Consider the following 15,618-nt stretch of genomic DNA (forward strand, 5'->3'; position numbering starts at 1 on the left):
TTGCTGCTTGGTGGAGGAGCTGGCCTGCTAACGGAGCAGTTTCGCACGCTTCAAGGGTAAACCCTAATCCGTGATATTATATGGTATAATTATGCATGGTGTGTTCGTTAGCTTGCCGGATTAGTTAAAGATATGTAGTTGGTCGTCGTTGGTATTTTTATTAATTTATGATGAGTCTGTAATTTGTATAGGTGAACAGATATGTCAGATAGAGTAAAATTAGTTGTTTACTTCGGTAACGGCACGGTCTGAACAACTCCGATGGGAGCTGATCTAAGCGAGTTTCAGTATGAGGAGTTGCATTTGTCAAACCCAAAAACATGGCGAGTTAGTCAGTGGAAGGAGTGGTTGACCGTGAATTTCAGGCTTAATCCCGAAGCATACACTGTTGGTGTGCATGCTTTGTGGAGCAGCTCAAGTACCCAAATTTTCTGGCAGTTGAAGCCGATTGAGCGGACCTCTCAGTGGGTGCACTGGTTAGAAGCGTGCGAGAGTAGGGGAACTCACCCCATCGCCTTAATGCTTCCCGAGGCGAAGGAGGTGAATTCCCAGGAAGCTGAGGGTGAGTTCCATCCAGGCCAAAGCAGTCAAAGTTATGATGCTGGCGGCAGCAGTTTCCAATCCGGGCAGAGTAGCCATGCAGCTGGTGGTCATGATGGTAGTGCTGAGGTTGATAGCGAGGAAGAAGAAGAAGAGCACATGCATAACATGATGGACGAGGAAGACGAGGATGGAGTGGAGGATGAGCTTGACTCAGATGAATCCGGTGGATCCGATAATTCAGATGACAACGAGGAGGAGGATCCGATCCCCTCTTCTTGGAACCATGATTTGTCGGAGGCAATGATAGTGGATGATCGGCATGATTCTGCCTGGGAGTACAGCATGAACACCATCTCAATTGGTGCTAGATATGCTGACAAGAGACATCTGCAGGAAGCAATCACTCAGTGGGCAATGAACACGCAAAGGGTATTCAGAACCACCGTTTCAAGTCAGAAATTCTTGACAGTGGTCTGCAGCAATGCTAGATGTCCATCAAGGGTGCATGGGTACTGTCCGAAGTATGACACAACATGGGTTGTGAGCTACTTCGTGCCGCAGACCTGTGTCCTTAAGAGTATGCTGAAGGATCACCGCAACCTAACATCCACTCTGCTTGCTCGCCTGTTCTACAAGGAGATTGTAGAGAATACAACGATGGGGGTTAAAGCCACCCAACAAAGAGTTCACCTTCAATATAAGTATGAAATTTCATATGGCAAGGCATGGAGGGCTAAACAGACGGCACTGGAGAACAGATTCGGGACCTTCCTAGATGCTTATGACGGCGTCGTCCGTCTCCTCCAGACATTGAAGGACCGGAATCCGGGCACCCATGTGGACATACAAGACTTTGTGATACCAGAGTTCCCTAATATCAGGGTTCTACACAGGGTGTTTTTCGCATTCAGCATATGCATCGAGGCTTTCATGCACTGTCGTCCGGTGATGTGTGTAGATGGAACTTTTCTGACTGGCAGGTACAGGGGTCAGATTCTGACAGCCATTGGAGTGGACGGCAACAATCGAATTGTGCCTCTCGCATTTGCATGTGTTGAGAGAGAGAACACTGCTAGCTGGTTATGGTTCTTTAGGCATGTCGGGGGAATGGCCCCCGGTAGGCCAAAGGCCTGGCAAACTTGCCCTGTTTTAACTATAAAGATACCGGATTAAAGGTTGATCCGGATAGCAAACCTAAGTTGACTAGAGCCAAGTGAAAGTGTACCGGTATCCCGGGAAGGTATACCGAAACATGAGAGAGGCCGGAGTACCGGCATGATTCAACTGTAGCATGTCGGCATTCTGATCAAAGATTCCACCAAGGACTAGAAGACAAGGATGAGCGAAGCACATCAGCTTTAATCGAAGCTCTGAAGCCAAAGCAGAAGATGACGTAAAAGGTACCGGAGGGCGTCACCAGCCCATTGATGTCTACGCACGCTTCTATTCCTGTAGACAGTGTTGGGCCTCCAAGAGCAGAGGTTTGTAGAACAGCAGCAAGTTTCCCTTAAGTGAATCACCCAAGGTTTATCGAACTCAGGGAGGTAGAGGTCAAAGATATCCCTCTCAAGCAACCCTGCAATTAAGATACAATAAGTCTCTTGTGTCCCCAACACACCTAATACACTTGTCAGATGTATAGGTGCACTAGTTCGGCGAAGAGATAGTGAAATACAAGTAATATGGATGATTGTAAGTAGTAATTGCAATCTGAAATAAAAATGGCAGCAAGCAAACATGTAGCAGAACTTGTTGGAAACGGTGTTTCAATGCTTAGAAATAAGGCCTAGGGATCATACTTTCACTAGTGGTCACTCTCAACAATGATATCATAAAGGAATATAAATATAAGCACTTCACTATGCTATTCTGAACTACTCTCTGGCTGGATAACGAACACTAATTCACCGTGTAGGGCTGCAAAGGCAAACCTTAAAGATGTATTCCCAAGTACTAATGAACACCCCACGCTGTCACTTTGAGCATTCATAGGAGGTACTAACACACCACAATTTCATAGAGACATCCAACTCAAATCATAATTCAGTGAACAAGTATTCTGTGAAATATAGCCTAAGAGACCCACACGGTGCACACACTGTCACCTTTACACACGTGGGACAAGGAGTCTCCGGAGATCACATAAGTAAAATCCACTTGAATAGCATAACGACATCTAGATTACAAAGCTCATCATATGGATCTCAATCATGTAAGGCAGCTCATGAGATCATTGTATTGAAGTACATGGGAGAGAGAGATGAACTACATAGCTACCGGTAGAGCCCTCAGCCTCGGGGGAGAACTACTCCCTCCTCATCATGGGAGACAGCAATGGCGATGAAGATGGCGGTGGTGTCGATGGAGATGACTCCGGGGGCAATTCCCCGTCCCGGCGGCGTGCCGGAACAGAGACTTCTGTCCCCCGAAACTTGTCTTCGCGATGGCGGCAGCTACGGAACTCTTCGTGGAATATCGTCGATTGTCCTAGGGTTTTCGGAGATGGAGGAATATATAGGCGAAGGGGCGGCGCGAGGGGGTGCCCGAGGGGCCCAACCCATAAGGCGGCGCGCCCCCCCTCTTGGCCGCGCCGGCCTATGGTGTGGAGGCCGTGGGCCTCCCCCTGGCTTGCCTTTCTGGCTCCGTGTGTCCCTCGGAAAAATAGGAGGTTTGGCTTTTGTTTCGTCCAATTCCGAGAATATTTCCTGTGTAGGATTTCTGAAACCAAAAACAGCAGAAAACAGGAACTGGCGCTTCGGCATCTTGTTAATAGGTTAGTTCCGGAAAATGCATAAAAATGATATAAAGTATGAATAAAATATGTAGGTATTGTCATAAAACTAGCATGGAACATAAGAAATTATAGATACGTTTGAGACGTATCAAGCATCCCCAAGCTTAGTTCCTACTCGCCCTCGAGTAGGTAAACGATAAAAAGAATAATTTCTGAAGTGACATGCTACCAACATGATCTTGATCAATACTATTGTAAAGCATATGAGATGAATGAAGTGATTCAAAGCAATGGTCTAGACAATGACTAAACAACTGAATCATATAGCAAAGACTTTTCATGAATAGTACTTTTAAGACAAGTATCAACAAGTCTTGCATAAGAGTTAACTCATAAAGCAATAGATTCTTAATAGAAGGTTTTGAAACAACACAAAGGAAGATTTAAGTTTCAGCAGTTGCTTTCAACTTTCAACATGGATATCTCATGGATAATTGTCAACACAAAGTAATATGATGAGTGCAAATAAGCAAGTATGTAAGAATCAATGCACACAGTTGACACAAGTGTTTGCTTCTAAGATAGAAAGAAGTAGGTAAACTGACTCAACATAAAGTAAAAGAAAGGCCCTTCGCAAAGGGAAGCAGGGATTACTCATGTGCTAGAGCTTTTATTTTGAAAACATGGAAACAATTTTGTCAACGGTAGTAGTAATTCATATGTGTTATGCATAAAACATCCTATAAGTTGCAAGCCTCATGCATCGAATACCAATAGTGCTCGCACCTTGTCCTAATTAGCTCGGATTTCCATGGATTATCATTGCATTACATATGTTTCAACCAAGTGTCACAAAGGGGTACCTCTATGTCACCTGTACAAAGATCCAAGGAGATAGATCGCATTTGATTTCTCGTTTTTGATAGATCTCAACCTGAGGACATCCATACCGGGACAACATAGAAAACAGATAATGGACTCCTCTTTAATGCATAAGCATTCAACAACAGATAATATTCTCATAAGAGATTGAGGATTAATGTCCAAACTGAAACTTCCACCATGATACATGGCTTTGGTTGGCGACCCAATGTTCTTCTCTAACAATATGCATACTCAAACCATTCAACTCATGGCAAATCACCCTTACTTCAGACAAGACGAACATGCATAGCAACTCACATGATATTCAACAAAAGTGTAACAGTTGATGGCATCCCCAGAAACATGGTTACCGCTCAACAAGCAACTTATAAGAAATAAGATACATAAGCGACATATTCTTTACCACAATAGTTTTTAAGCTACTTTCCCATGAGCTATATATTGCAAAGACAAGGAATGAAATTTTAAAGGTAGCACGCAAGCAATTTACTTGGAATGGCAGAGAAATACCACATAGTAGGTAGTTATGGTGGACACAAATGGCATAAGTTTTGGCTCAAGGTTTTGGATGCACGAGAAGCATTCCCTCTCAGTACAAGGCTTTGGCTAGCAAGGTTGTTTGAAGCAAACACAAGTATGAACCGGTACAGCAAAACTTACATAAGAATATATTGCAAGCATTATAAGACTCTACACTGTCTTCCTTGTTGTTCAAACACCTTTACCAGAAAATATCTAGACTTTAGAGAGACCAATCATGCAAACCAAATTTCAACAAGCTCTACAGTAATTCTCCACTAATAGGTTCAAACTACATGATGCAAGAGCTTAAACATGATCTATTTGAGAGCTCAAAACAATTGCCAAGTATCAAATTATTCAAGACAATATATCAATTACCACATGAAGCATTTTCTGTTTCCAACCAAATAGCAATAAATGAAGCGGCTTTCAACTTTCGCCATGAACATTAAAAGTAAAACTAAGAACACCAGTGTTCAAATGAAAAAGCGGAGCGTGTCTCTCTCCCACACAAGCATGATAGGATCCAATTTATTCAGAGAACTAAGATAACAAAACGAAAATAAAAACACACAGACGCTCCAAGTAAAGCACATAAGATGTGACGGAATTAAAATATAGTTTCACTAGAGGTGACCTGATAAGTTGTTGATGAAGAAGGGGATGCCTTGGGCATCCCCAAGCTTAGATGCTTGAGTCTTCTTGAAATATGCAGGGATGAACCACGGGGGCATCCCCAAGCTTAGACTTTTCACTCTTCTTGATCATATTATATCATCCTCCTCTCTTGATCCTTGAAAACTTCCTTCACACCAAACTCAAAACAATCTCATTAGAGGGTTAGTGCGTAATCAAAAATTCACATGTTCAGCAAGGACACAATCATTCCCAACACTTCTGGACATTACCCAAGGTTACTGAAATTTAATGGAGCAAAGAAATCCACTCAAACACAGTAAAAGAGGCAATGTGAAATAAAAGGCAGAATCTGTCAAAACAGAACAGTCCGTAAAGACGAATTTTTTCGAGGCACTTAACATGCTCAGATGAAGAAGCTCAAATTGAATGAAAGTTGTGTACATATCTGAGGATTACTCATGAATTGTTACATAATTTTTAGATTCTCCTACAGAGAGAACAGCTCAAATTCGTGACAGCTGAAAATCTGTTTCTGCGCAGAAATCCAATTCTAGTATCAACTCTCTATCAAAGACTTTACTTGGCACAACAATGCAATAAAATAAAGATAAGGAGAGGTTGCTACAGTAGTAACAACTTCCAAGACACAACAAAACAGTATCAAAATAAAAACATGGGTTATCTCCCAAGAAGTGCTTTCTTTATAGCCATTAAGATGAGCTCGGTAATTTTAATGATGCTCTCTCAAGAAATAAGAGTTGAAGCAAAAGAGACCATCAAAAGCAAATAAGAAACACCTTTAAGTCTAGCCCACTTCCTATGAAAAGGAATCTTGTAAATAAACAAGTCATGTACGCATAATGCAACAAGCATAGAAAGACAACACAAGCGCAACTTCAAGATTCTCAACATAAAGAGGGGAAACTTAATATTATTAAGATGCATATAACCATGTTTCCCTCTCTCATAATAACTTTCAGTAGCATCATTGATGAAATCCACAATATACCCATCACTTAAAATATTCTTATCATGGTTCATATGCATAAAAGTATCATTAATTTTGGTATAAGAAAAACTCTTCTCATTAATAGTAATTGGAGCAGGATCATTATCAAGAATTTGAACATGGTAAACAAGTTGCATACTAAGGGAATGGTTTTTGGCAATCCCATCATAACTATGACAAGTTTCATAAGGATAATTATAACCTGTGTCATAGCATTATTTATAATAATTGTCAAAGATTGGAGGCATAGTGTCATCATAAGAAATAGAATAGTTATCTTCCACAGTATGTTCATCTGTAACCATACCATCATTCTTACTAGAAGGAGATGTATCAAACATATAATCACCAGTAGCAAAAGGATTTTCAAACACCTCATCCCCAAGCTTAGAGCTTTCTATATCATTATGGGAAGAAGCATGGATAGTACTAATACTATGGCAATTATTAACATCATCATTTTCAGAATTAGTTTCCCAGAGATTTTCAATATCAAAAGTAGTGTGCTCTTCTAAATCATGATCACTAATGTAGGTAAAGGGCATAGGAAGATCATTGTACTCAGATTCATTATCATAATAATCATTAGGAGCAACATACTTACGGTTACCTATCGTTATCTCATACACGCGGGGATATGCCGTTACCTCTTTCTTTTTATTCCCCCTCTTCTTCTTCTTCTTCTTCGTTTCCTTCTTCTTCTTCTTTTCCTTCTCCTCGTTCCCTTCTTTAGGAGGAAGAGGCTTGAAGGGAGGCTTCTCCACATAACCTGATTTATTTCCAGAAACAATAGAAGAAACTTGGGAGGATTCCTCCTTTTCATTAATAAGTTCAAAACACACAGCAGTCCTATCATATTTTGGCAAAGTGTCATCTTCTAAAATATTTTGTATGTAAGTATTTGTATGGCAATCATCAATGCAATAAGAAAGACACCCATGCAGGACACTATTAATATCAAGAGCACTCATATCCACCAAAGAAGTTTTTCTCAATAACTCTTCACACTCCAAAAATAATGTAAGTTCATCATGCTGATTAGGAGTGATTTCATCATCACAATACAAATTTGCAGCACTTATGAGGTTCGAATTATCATTGGAGGAGCATTGAAAATTAAAATGACCCACTCTATGGCAAAGTTCACAAATAAAAGGATAGAGGGCACAAACTTTTTCACCAAGATCATCTAGAGCCCTAGACCACTTTCTAGTTTTTTCATTCCTGTGATGGATACAATATTCTTCTTCAATTTTATTCTTTTCACAAGGTCTATGAACTCCACAAAAATTAACATGCTTATAGGAAATAACATTTTCAGAAGTTTGAGCATGTTCATTGCAATCATTAATAACAGTTTCATCCTTCATGCTGATGTCTTTAAAAGTTTCATGATACATGTACCAATTTTCTTTAGGAACATTAATATGAGAAGCAAAGGCTCTATAGCAATCGACCATAATTTGAGGATCAAGACCATATTTAGCACTAAGCTCTTGAAAATCAGCGGTTTGAGTGAAAGACTTAATGCATTCATATTCATAGTTTATACCTGATTCTTTACCTTTGTCGTTCTCCCAATCTTTAGTATTCTCCTGAATCCGATCAAGAAGGTCCCATTTAAACTCTTCTTTGTTGCGCGTGAATGATCCAGAACAAGTAGTATCCAGCAAGGTTTTATCTTGAAAAGAAAGTCTTGCATAGAAATTATCAATGATGATATTACCAGGAAGCTCATGAATGGAGCATTTGAGCATTAAAGACTTCAATCTTCCCCATGCTTGGGCAGTACTCTCTCCATCATGAGGCCAGAAATTATATATGCGGTTTCGGTCTTTGTGAATTTCACTTGGAGGATAGAATTTAGAATAAAATAGAGGCATAATATCCTTCCAATCAAGAGAATGCCTATTCTTCAGCAATTTATACCAATGCGCCGCTTTACCAGACAGCGACATAGAGAATAGTTTCTTCCTAACTTCATCCACAGAAATACCTGCACACTTGAATAACCCGCATAATTCATGTAAAAACAGTAAATGATCTCCAGGATGGACAGTTCCATCCCCTTCATAGCAGTTATCCACAACACGTTAAATAATTTTCATAGGTATTTTATATGGAATACTTTCAACAGGTGGATTTGGAATATCACAAGCATCATTCGAATTATCACATATTGGAGACAAAGCATTATCAAGGCAAAATACTTCTTCCAAAGCTGAGGAGCAAAAAGGATTTTTAGATAAACTAGCTTCCCCAAGCTTGGGTTTTTCCATAGCATTAAAAATAATGGTGTCCAAAGAATTTATACTAATAACATTACTACCACTATTGTGCAGACAAATTTCCATAGGTGTTTTAATTTTCTCTTCAAAAGTATCATGTCCTAATTCAATATAAATTTCATAAAGATCTCTAATTTTTTTATTGTTTTCCATTAAGCCTAACTAGTGAAAAATAAAAACAAGAAACAAAAATATGCAATTGCAGGATCTAAAGGAAATAGCTTCGAGCACTCACACACCGGCAACAGTGCTAGGAAATAGCTTAGTAGTCGGACGATGTGAATACCTTTTACCTTACCTCCCCGGCAACGGCGCCAGAAAATAGCTTGATGTCTATGCACGCTTCTATTCCTGTAGACAGTGTTGGTCCTCCAAGAGCAGAGGTTTGTAGAACAGCAGCAAGTTTCCCTTAAGTGAATCACCCAAGGTTTATCGAACTCAGGGAGGTAGAGGTCAAAGATATCCCTCTCAAGCAACCCTGCAATTAAGATACAAGAAGTCTCTTGTGTCCCCAACACACCTAATACACTTGTCAGATGTATAGGTGCACTAGTTCGGCGAAGAGATAGTGAAATACAAGTAATATGGATGATTGTAAGTAGTAATTGCAATCTGAAATAAAAATGGCAGCAAGCAAACATGTAGCAGAACTTGTTGGAAACGGTGTTTCAATGCTTAGAAATAAGGCCTAGGGATCATACTTTCACTAGTGGTCACTCTCAACAATGATATCATAAAGGAATATAAATATAAGCACTTCACTATGCTATTCTGAACTACTCTCTGGCTGGATAACGAACACTAATTCACCGTGTAGGGCTGCAAAGGCAAACCTTAAAGATGTATTCCCAAGTACTAATGAACACCCCACGCTGTCACTTTGAGCATTCATAGGAGGTACTAACACACCACAATTTCATAGAGACATCCAACTCAAATCATAATTCAGTGAACAAGTATTCTGTGAAATATAGCCTAAGAGACCCACACGGTGCACACACTGTCACCTTTACACACGTGGGACAAGGAGTCTCCGGAGATCACATAAGTAAAATCCACTTGAATAGCATAACGACATCTAGATTACAAAGCTCATCATATGGATCTCAATCATGTAAGGCAGCTCATGAGATCATTGTATTGAAGTACATGGGAGAGAGAGATGAACCACATAGCTACCGGTAGAGCCCTCAGCCTCGGGGGAGAACTACTCCCTCCTCATCATGGGAGACAGCAATGGCGATGAAGATGGCGGTGGTGTCGATGGAGATGACTCCGGGGGCAATTCCCCGTCCCGGCGGCGTGCCGGAACAGAGACTTCTGTCCCCCGAAACTTGTCTTCGCGATGGCGGCGGCTACGGAACTCTTCGTGGAATATCGTCGATTGTCCTAGGGTTTTCGGAGACGGAGGAATATATAGGCGAAGGGGCGGCGCGAGGGGGTGCCCGAGGGGCCCACCCCATAAGGCGGCGCGCCCCTCCTCTTGGCCTCGCCGGCCTATGGTGTGGAGGCCGTGGGCTTCCCCCTGGCTTGCCCTTCTGGCTCCGTGTGTCCCTCGGAAAAATAGGAGGTTTGGCTTTTGTTTCGTCCAATTCCGAGAATATTTCCTGTGTAGGATTTCTGAAACCAAAAACAGCAGAAAACAGGAACTGGCGCTTCGGCATCTTGTTAATAGGTTAGTTCCGGAAAATGCATAAAAATGATATAAAGTATGAATAAAATATGTAGGTATTGTCATAAAACTAGCATGGAACATAAGAAATTATAGATACATTTGAGACGTATCACCCATGTATAAAGAGCATACCGGTGTCATCTGAGGCCAAAGTAGCTTTGTAAAGTAGTTTGTCTAGTCAAAGATGCCATTAGGGTTTCTTCCCCTGTAAGCCACCCTCTCCCCTATATAAGGAGAGGGGGCACACCCCTGCGCGGGGAGGTTACAAGGTTCATACTCTGAGATAATAGAGAAGGAAAGGCTTTGTAGTCCGTACGTTCTTCAACCTCTGGCCCTTGGCCAAGTTTCTCTATGCAAACCGGTATCTTTTCCAGATCCCGAACCCTCACCCGAATCCTCTAGCGCACATTCGGCCCCAACTTAAGCCATCCCATGGCATCTGTCTGTTCCCCACGACGACAGTTGGCACCCACCGTGGGGCCTGCAGCTGCGCTTGCTGGAGTTTACATTCGGGCGGGCCTCCTCACCATCTCCGGCGAGCGCGCGGTGTCCGGCCTCGTCCAGCGCCTCGGCTTGCTGGATTTCATCAACGACAACGCGGGCTACTTCGCCAACGGCGGTAAGTTCCCCAAGAACGGCCGCATCATGGAGTTCGGCAGCCACCGCGTCTACCTCGGCACTGTCCCGGAGCGCCAGTACCTCTCGCCGGTGCTGGTGGCGCCGGACCCGCCAAGATCTTCTGCTGCTCTCGGGCTGCGCTCCGACCGCACCGCTGGTGGCGTGCAGGTAATGATGGTTCATGCAGGAGGCGCCGGCAAGGAAGCCGCTGTGGAGGCCGCTGGGCAGACCAAGTCCACGCGCACGGCCAAGCCACCGACCGAGCGCGACGAGATCGTCGCCGGAACCTCTACCGCGCCACCGGCCACGACCCCGTTGCAAGCGGCCATGAGCGTGTTGGCCACGCCCATCGCGCAGAACATCGACCCTGCCGCGGCACAGGCCGAACTGGAGGCGCAGCGACAGAAGCTGCTGTCCGGTGTTGCGGACATCGTCAAGGCCCAGCAGGAGCTCAACCTAACCCTACGTGAGTATAACGCTACCCATGGCTTTGCTTCCGTTAGCGTGAACCCTGTTAGAGCTGTAGGAAACCGGCTTAGAGGTCGTAACTTAGATCAGGATCTACGCCGGGAAGTTCTTTCCGGTAAAAGCATGTCAGTATCTTTGAGCATGATAGAAAAACCTAAGTACAGCAGTCCGGATAAGACTTTGAAAGCTGCTAGGGCTGCAGTAGAAGCATGTGAGTCGCTAACCGGTGATGCTCTAGCAAAACAGCAAGCTAGGGTAAAAGAGTTACTTGATGCAATTGAGGCACAAAATGCAGAGATGGCACGCAATAACAAAGCGGCATCCCAATCCAAGCGTTCGGCAAGAAATGCCGGAAGCAAGTCGCATGGGCAGGCCTCATCCCCTCATCCGGACAGGAGAAAAGAAAAAGATGTGAATGCACATCAGATGACTATGTATGATCCGGTTTTGGCCGGAAAACAAAAAGCCGGGCAACATGATGCCGGTAGAAAAAGCCAAGGGGCAAGGTATGCCGAAAATGGCTATGCCGGAAAAGATGATGCCGGAAGAGGCGAGTCCGGGCAAAATTATCGCGCGCCCAGAGCGGCGTATGTAGGTGACAAGATGCCACAAAAATACCAAAGAGGTAACGCCACTGTGCCAAACCGGTACGATGAAGCCGATTCCGGAATGGAACGAGCTTACCGGAACCCACTAGGGGAACGTGTCGGAGAAAGATGCCTGCCAGACCGGGATGCGAGGCACAGGCTGGACAGGGTATATCTATCCGAAATGATTGAGTCCGAGGGACCACCAGGCCCAAAGTGCTTTGGCCCCCGGATCATGAGGGAAGAACCACCAGTGCGCAACTTTCAGTTGCCGCGTGACACGAAAACATACGATGGCACCACTAAGCCGGAAGATTGGCTTGCTAACTATGTCACAGCGGTATACGTCGCTGGTGGCGGAGGAACCGCAACCGGCGGAGGAAACCGACGTTGGGCGGTGAGAATCATACCGTCGTTCCTGGTAGGACCGACACGTATCTGGCTGAACAACTTGCCAGCCGGAAGCATAAATGGATGGCTTGATTTCGAGGAAGCATTCGTGAGCAACTTCAGCAGTACGTACCGGAGGCCAAACAGACCGCAGCAGCTCGCCATGTGCCAGCAGCGCGATAATGAAACAGACTGGGGATACCTGACCCGGTGGAACAATACAAGAAACTCTTGTGAAGGTGTGATTGAAGCGCAGGCCATAGCTTGGTTCTATAATGGATGCCGGAGAGGCTCACCGTTGTGGCAAAAGTTACAAAGAAACATGCCGGCAACCTTGGCAGAAATGATCCGGGTAGCGGACAGCTACGCGTTGGGAGATCCAATGCAACCGGCAATCGCGGGTGATCCATCATCAAAAAACCCACCACGCCAAGATCAATACCGGAACAACCATCATAACAAAAGAAGGGAAGATTTTCCGGATAGAAGATACGGGGTGCAGCATGTTGCCGCTGTGCAGGATAACTCTGGGGCTGGTAGCAGCCAGCGATAAAAAACCGGAAACCAGCCTTGGGCTGGGAAAAAGAAACAGTGGGTGGAGAAAAAGCCTTGGCATGATCAGCCAAAATACACCATGGAATCGGCAATGGAGCAACCATGCCGGTGGCACACTCCAAACCCCGCGAAGCCGGCAAATCACTTAACGAAAGATTGTTCCTGGACCAAGTACTTGATGATAAAGGGCGCAGTGAAGGATGCCAGAGCACAAGGCTGTGATGCATTGCTGCCACCATCGCAACACCTCTTACGGCAACCACCACCATTAACCGGAGCAAATGCGCAACCGGTTTATCCTCAACCGAACCGGCCGCAGCAGCAGCAAGAAGTTCACCAGGTGGCGCAGGGCAATAATCATGCTCCACCGCCGGCACCTTTGGGCCGGAATGTTTATCAAGACCCGGATATATGCTGTGTCGTATTCGTAACTGAGCCAAGAGACCGGCAAAGTGTGCATCGCCGTTCCATGGAAGTGAACACGGTGATACCGGCAGTGCCGAAATACATGCTGTGGTCAGATCAAGAAATTACTTGGTCGTTTAAAGATCATCCCAAAGTGATGCCAAATCCAGGTGGATATGCCCTGGTGGTGGATCCGATCATGCATGGGCCATCGTCGCGAGTCCAGTTCAGCAAAGTGCTAGTGGACAATGGTAGCAGCATAAACATCATGTACCGGCACACCATGCATACACTTGGCATAACTCCAAACATGCTGGAGCCAAGTCACACGACTTTCCACGGCATTGTACCGGGATTGTCCTGTTCGCCAATGGGCAAAGTCCGGGTTGATGTGTTGTTCGGCGGGCGTGATAATTGCCACGTTGAGAACATTCTGTTCGAGGTGGTTGATCTCGACAGCCCCTACCATGCGTTGCTGGGGAGACCGGCATTGGCTAAGTTCATGGCCTCAACTCATACGGCTTATCTCAAGATGAAGATGCCGGCACCCAACGGTCCCTTAACCATGGTGGGAAACTACAAAGTGTCATTGGAAACTGCTTCTGCCGGATCAAATCTGGCCGAATCGCTGGTGATAGCGGAAGAAAAGAGGAGAATGCAAACCGCGATTGCGCTGGCTCAATCCTCCCAGCTGAACCTAGCGGCAATGAGCGGCCAGCTTGGCGCGCCAGCTTTCAAACCGACAAAAGAAACGAAAGATATCGTGCTTGATCCGGCTTACCCCGAGCGCACCGTTCGTGTCGGTGCCGGCCTGAGTGAGGCATAGGAAAGCACGCTCGTCAACTTCCTCCGCGAGAATCGGAACATCTTCGCCTGGTCTACTGATGACTTGGTAGGTGTGCCGAGGGAGTTGGCTGAGCACTCTCTGAATGTCCGGAAGGACGTGAAGCCGGTGCGGCAACCTTTACGCCGGTTTGCTGAAGATAGGAGGAAAATCATTGGAGAAGAAGTAACAAAGTTACTAGTTTCCGGTTTCATCGTGGAAGTGCTGCACACTGAGTGGCTAGCCAATCTGGTGCTGGTCGAGAAGAAGAAGGAAGAAGACCCCAAGGCTCCAAAGGTGTGGCGCATGTGCATTGACTACACCAACCTGAACAAGGCGTGCCCAAAAGATCCACTCCCGTTACCTCGGATTGATCAGGTGATCGATTCCACCGCTGGTTGTGAACTGTTGTCTTTCCTGGATGCTTATTCCGGTTTCCACCAAATTCCCTTGAAAAAGGAAGATCAAATAAAGACTGCGTTCATTATCCCGCACGGGGCTTATTGCTATGTCACTATGCCTTTTGTTTTGAGAAATGCCGGTGCAACATACCAGCGCTGTATGCAAAAATGCCTTCACGATCAAATCGGTATAAACGTGCAAGTCTATGTCAACGATGTCGTAATAAAAACAAAACTAAAAGATTCTTTGATCGACGATCTGAGGCAAACGTTTGACAACCTGCGAAGGTTCCGGATGAAACTTAATCCGGCAAAATGTACTTTCGGCGTTCCTGCCAGAAAGCTTCTCGGTTTCTTGGTCTCAAGCCGCGGTATAGAAGTTAACCCGGTAAAAATTCGAGCCATCGAACGTATGGGCTTACCTCAATGCCTCAAAGATGTGCAAAAATTTACTGGAAGCTTGGCATCCTTGAGCTGGTTTATAAGCCGGTTGGGCGAAAAAGCTTTGCCGCTATATGCTCTGATGAAAAAATCGGATACTTTCGTCTGGACCCCATAGGCAGACGCTGACATAGGCATCCCAAATGGGCCTGCCGAAGATAGTACCCGGGGTTTATTGAAGGCCCACTACCCGAAGAATAAGAAGATTCGGGAGCCCAAGATGTATTTAAGGAAAGATAAGAGTTGTAATAGGAAGTGTCATTTGTAATCTTGCGGGATGAGTTAGAAACCTTCCCGGACTATGTAACTTGTACTATACGAATCCCTCGGCTCCGCCTCCTATAAAAGGGGGAGTCGAGGGACACAGAGATCATCGAATCATTGTTTACAAACCCTAGTTTTCATAATCGTCGAGTACTTTTCGGCTGAAACCTTCGAGATCTACTTGCCCTCTACTTCCAACTAAACACTAGCCTACAATCCATAGGCATTGACAAGTTGATACCTTGTCAATTGGCGCCGACCGTGGGGACTAGAGGCGTAAGGATCTGATCTCGATGGCACGTTCAAGATCTTCGACATCATCAACCGCAAGCAACGCAATGGATCGAGGTAAACAGATCGCTGCTGGTCCT

The 15,618-nt window shown here is 44.7% G+C and overlaps 1 protein-coding gene across 1 annotated transcript; it reads left to right on the forward strand.

Moving 5' to 3' along the window:
* The first annotated feature begins 711 nt into the window (after nucleotides 1-711).
* LOC127340538 (uncharacterized) lies at nucleotides 712-1,716 on the forward strand. The gene has a single exon (XM_051366278.1). It carries the CDS (start codon nucleotides 712-714, stop codon nucleotides 1,714-1,716), a length of 1,005 nt encoding a protein of 334 aa, XP_051222238.1.
* The last annotated feature ends 13,902 nt before the right edge of the window (nucleotides 1,717-15,618 follow it).

The sequence above is a fragment of the Lolium perenne genome, chromosome 3 (genome assembly GCF_019359855.2).
Source record: "Lolium perenne isolate Kyuss_39 chromosome 3, Kyuss_2.0, whole genome shotgun sequence".
Lineage (NCBI taxonomy): Eukaryota > Viridiplantae > Streptophyta > Magnoliopsida > Poales > Poaceae > Lolium > Lolium perenne.

Bases quoted from the DNA above. Each gene is read 5' to 3' on its own strand.
- LOC127340538 (XM_051366278.1), top strand. From the start codon at position 712: ATGGACGAGGAAGACGAGGATGGAGTGGAGGATGAGCTTGACTCAGAT.